General features: G+C 37.5%; 1 protein-coding gene across 1 annotated transcript in view; it reads left to right on the forward strand.

Moving 5' to 3' along the window:
* Positions 1-4,788, forward strand: part of LOC103506061 — a 9,698-nt gene extending 4,910 nt beyond the window's left edge. Inside the window, exon 2 of the mRNA XM_008470443.3 lies at positions 3,767-4,788. Coding sequence (XP_008468665.1) covers positions 3,777-4,757 — 981 coding nt within the window. The 5' untranslated portion in view covers positions 3,767-3,776 and the 3' untranslated portion in view covers positions 4,758-4,788. The remainder of the gene's footprint in view (positions 1-3,766) is intronic.
* The last annotated feature ends 469 nt before the right edge of the window (positions 4,789-5,257 follow it).

The raw sequence follows: 5,257 nt of genomic DNA on the forward strand, positions 1-5,257 counted from the left end.
ATACCTACGTACATAAATACATATCTACCTATATACATACATATGTAGATACCTACATATACCTAGACATAAACAGAGAGATGAGTTATAGCCAGCACGTGAACTGGAATTTGGCTCTTGGGGTAAACTAGGGTGAATAATGTCCAGACAGAAACAAGGCGAAGAAATAGGAGGAGAACTAGGGAGGAGTTGAAGAGGAGGAGAAAGAGGAGAAGAAGAAGAGGAGGAGAAAGAGGAGGAGGAGAAGAAGAAGGAGAAGAAGAAGGAGAAGAAGAAGAAGAAGAAGAAGAAGAAGAAGAAGAACAAGGAGAAGTAATCCCATGGTATTCCGGAGCAGAATACATTTTACTTTTGCGAAGATAAAGAGAAAGGAAGAATGAGAAAATGGAGGAGGAGGAGGGGTAGATGATTAAAGAAAGAAGAAGGACAGTAAGAAGAAGAAGAAGGAGGAGGAGAAGAAGAAGAAGAAGAAGAAGAAGGAGGAGGAGAAGAAGAAGAAGAAGAAGGAGGAGAAGAAGAAGAAGAAGAAGAAGAAGAAGAAGAAGGAGGAGGAGGAGGAGGAGGTTTATAGAGCCCCAAGTTTAAACCGAAATGACTTCATTGAAGATGTTCAATGGTGGATGGAAAACGCAGTGAACAAAAGTGACAACATTATTATGATAGGCGACATTAATATTTGCACATTAAAAAAGAATTCTAATAACACGGCCTACCTTAATATGTTGTATAGCTCATCACTATTACCAGCCATAAGATTAGAGGACAAAAGGAGAAGAAGATAAAAGAAAGAAGAGGTGTAAGAAGAAAGAATACACTATAGGATATACAAAACAAGATGAAAATAAGGTGTAGAAGAAGATGACAGACAAAGAGGGGGAAGAAAAAGAAGGAGAAGAAGAGAAAGAAGGAGAAGGCGAGGAAGGGGAATAAGGAGAAGAAGAGGAAGGAAAAAATTTCGTCCCCAGGACTAATTATTTCACACTTGAAAAATCTTTGCAAGTCTGCAAGGTTTATTAGAACGGTGTGCAGAGACAAGAACAAGGACGTAGAAAAAGAAGATACAGGAGAAGAAAAAGAAGGAGGAGAAGGAGGAGGGGAAGAAGAAAGAAGAGGAGGAGAGAAAAGTAAGACGTCTCGTAAAGTAGAAGAAAAAGATAGAGGGGAAATATAAGAGAGAGTCTAGGTCTGGGCAAAAGGAGGAAAGGTAGATAGTATAAAAGAATGGAGGAGAAGAAAGAGAGAATTAGGAGAAGGAGAAAGAGTATTAGAAGCAGCAAAGAGAGGAAGAAGAGAAGGAGGAGAAGAAAAGAAGGAGAAGAAGACGAGGAAAAACGTAAGGAGGAGCAGGAGGAGGAGAGAAGTAGGAGAAGGAGAAAGAGTATTAGAAGCAGCAAAGAGAGGAAGAAGAGAAGGAGGAGAAGAAGAGAAGGAAAAGAAGGAGAAGAAGAGGAGGAGGAAAAACGTAAGGAGGAGGAGGAGGAGGAGGAGGAGGAGAGAAGTAGAAGAAAAATAAAAAAAAAGGAGGGGAAAAGAAGGAGAAGGAAAAGAAGGAGAAGAAGAAGAGGAGGAAAAACGTAAGGAGGAGGAGGAGAGAAGTAGGAGAAAAATAATAAAAGGAGGGGAAAAGAAGGAGAAGAAGAAGAGGAGGAAAAACGTAAGGAGCAGGAGGAGGAGAGAAGTAGGAGAAAAATAAAAAAAGGAGGGGAAAAGAAGGAGAAGGAAAGGAAGGGGAAGAAGCAGCAGCAGGATTACCTCTCTTCCGAGACAGGAAGAAACTTTCTAGTAGTTTGGTAATGAAATTATAAGCTCCAGGGACCTGAGACTAGGGACATATCTATTAAGGTACCATTTTCCAAAGAAAAATCCCCGATCTGTTTTTAATGAAGTACCCACTGCAAAGGCCCGTTTTCCAACTTGTCGTTCGGGGAAAAAAATCGTGTCGTGTTTAGTGGGAACGCTCTCATTTAAATTACATTGTCCACAGGACATCCGGGGGAAAAAAAATAGGATCAAACTCTTGACAAGTCGGAACGAGCCTTAAGAATAGAATAGAATATACCTTGTTTATCCTGCCAGAATGAGACTGAAAAGTCCCTTTACTCCCGCAGTCTAAACAAGGTCTTATAGGGTAAGTGTACCATTTATTCGCCCACCTAAAAAACGTACCATTTATTGGCCCACCTGTACCATACGCCACATAAGTCTGAACTGGACGAACTTTTTCAAGATCCAATTTCATCAAAAGAAAGGGCTTAAAGACTGCTATCGAACCAATGCTATTCAAAAATTGTAGTCATAAAAACAAAAATTAGAAAAATAAATGTCGGAAGGTGGGCCAATAAATGGTACATTTTTTAGGTGGGCGAATAAATACACTTACCCTACATCACAGGTGGGCCAATAAATGGTACGTTTTTTTAAGTGGGCGAATAAATGGTACACTTACCCTATATTTCATAGGTAAAGTTTACAAATAAGTATATAAACCTTGCTTAACTTCATAAAAAAAAAAAAAATAAAAAAAAATAATAATAATAATAAATAAAAAACAAAAAAAAAAAAGGACCTAAAGTACCAATAATTATTAGATTGGTGTTCCGGAACTCTTTATTTATTTGTAAGTATCAAGAACAATAATATTTATCCAGCACTGACTTCGGTTCCAAATTAAGAGGTTTTTAGAGTTCCGGAACCCAGTCATTCGATTGGGCTTCCGGCACTTTTTTTTACCTAGTTTCTTCCTGAATTTGAACCTGTTTCTCTGAAGTACAGGGGAAAAAATACCATCTGAACATTGCAAAAACTTGAAATGACGCCTCGAATTTCCAAGTCTAAATAAAATCCCCTCTTCTTTTTCCTCCTTCCTCACATCTTCTTCTTCTTCGTCTTTTTCTTTTTCTTCTTCCTTTTCTTATTATTCTTGTTCATCTTCTTCTTCATCTTCGTCTTCTTCTTCTTATTGGTCTTCTTTTTCTTCTGCTTCTTCTTCTTCTTATTGGTCTTATTTTTCTTCTTCTGCTTCTTCTTCTTCTAGTCTCCTTGTCTCTCTCCTCCTCTCCTCGATCCTCGTGCTCGTTTTTCCTTCCATTCTCTTCTTCTCGTCCTCTGCCTTCTTTGCCTCTCGCTTCCTAATTCCTCGTGTCTGTTTCTTGCGCCTGAAGATATCTCAAGTAGACTTCCTGTCATATGTCTCCAAGATAGAAATAGACATCAGAGAGTCGATAGGAATTTGATAGGAGAGAGGAAAGGAGGAGAAGAAGAAGAAGAAGAAGAAGAAGAAGAAGAAGAAGAAGAAGAAGAAGAAGAAGGAGAAGAAGAAGAAGAAGAAGAAGAAGAAGAAGAAGAAGAAGAAGAAGAAGAAGAAGAAGAAAGAGAATTGAAATGAAAAGGAGGACCTTAAAAGGCCAAGAAGAATAAAGATCAAGCTGGAGAGAGGGAGAGAGAGTCAATAGGAATTTGATGTAAGAGAAGAAGAAAGAGAAATGAAAGAGGAAAGGAAAAAGTAAGAGAAGATAGAGAGAAAGAAAGGGGGAGAGAAAGAGAGAAGAGGAATTCGGAAAATAGAATAAAATAGAAGAAGAAAGAGGAAAAGAGACAGAAAGAGGGGGAAAGAGAGTCGATAGGAATGAATTTGAGAAGAAGATATCAAATAATAAAGGTACAGGTAATACCAATTCATTCAATCATCCATTCAATCTCAGGTGTTCACTCTTGTCACTTGTGTGTGATAGTAAAGCGTAGCACGGTGCTCGTGTACAACTCGTAGGTATCGAATAATGGATTGTGGAAGATGCACGGAGGAATTGAATGCAGATGGGGACTATGCATATTGCACCAAATGCAAGACTGGGTACCATTTCATTTGTACCACTGTAACTGAGGCATCATGGAGGTCTATGGGTCCGGAGAGGAAAAATCAATGGAGGTGTACCAGTTGCAGGGAAAAGGGAGATAAGACCAAGACTCCAGTAGGGAGAACCAAATCAAATGAAGAGCAGAATGATCCAGACGAAAAAATGAGAAACTTATTGAACGAGATCCTTACCAAGAAGTTTAAAGAGTTCGAAGATAAGATCATGAAAAAAATGCAGGATAAAAACATGGAATTCGAAAAATGTCTGGAATTCACTACAGGAAGATTAGAAGATATAGCTAAGCAACTGGCAGAAACGGAGAAGAAGGTGATATTGGTGGAGAAAAAACAAGAGAAGTGTGAAGCTGAATACAAAGAAATGAAGACCAAACTAAGGAACTATGAAATCATGCTGAATGAAATGGCACAAAAAGAAAATTTGAACAAGCTGGAGATTGTGGGCTTTCCAAATGAAGACTTTAATGTAACCCAGGTAGCAAAAGTATTTTTAGATAAGACTCAGATAGATTTAGCTCAGGTAGGAAAATATTCTGCGGAGAAAGTGGTGAAGGTGGTAGGTTCTGATTCTAAAAATAAAATTACTAATGTTGTTCTTAATTTTGACTCCAGGGAAACTAGGAACCAAATCTTGGATAAAACACGCAAGATGAAGTTACGTTTGAAATCTGGTGACCTACTAAACAACGGAACTACCTCACCTGTTTATGTGAATGAATATCTTTCTCCTTATTACAAAAGATTAATGTTTGAAGCAAGAAAGGTCAAAGCAGGGAAAGGATATGCGTTTCTATGGGTAAGAGATGGGAAAATCTTACTGAGAAAATCAACAGATTCAAAGCAAGTGATTCGACTTTCCTGCATGGACGACATTGGTAAGATGTAATTATAAGAAAACTACCCACCTACCTACACATAACTGAATACAAACAATATCCAGTTATGAATAGTAATATTACACTCTTAAATAACATACGAAATGTTAAAATCAGAGAAGAAAATGAGGATAAAATAGAAGACTGGGAACAAAAAATTGATCAAGGAGACTTGAATATAATTTATATCTAGTTATGAATAGTAATATTACACTCTTAAATAGCATACGAAATGTTAAAATCAGAGAAGAAAATGAGGATAAAATAGAAGACTGGGAACAAAAAATTGATCAAGGAGACTTGAATATAATTCACATCAACCTAAGGAGTATAAAGAAAAACTGGGACACTCTTATAGTATCACTAAGAAACGTACTTGCGAAATTAGATGTGATTATTATGACCGAAATAAATATAAACTCGGAGGAAGCAATGTCGTATAGCATTCGATTCACATCAACCTAAGGAGTATAAAGAAAAACTGGGACACTCTTATAGTTTCACTAAGAAA

This window comes from Diaphorina citri, unplaced genomic scaffold (assembly GCF_000475195.1).
Source record: "Diaphorina citri unplaced genomic scaffold, Diaci psyllid genome assembly version 1.1 scaffold212, whole genome shotgun sequence".
In the NCBI taxonomy this organism is placed as follows: Eukaryota; Metazoa; Arthropoda; class Insecta; order Hemiptera; family Psyllidae; genus Diaphorina; species Diaphorina citri.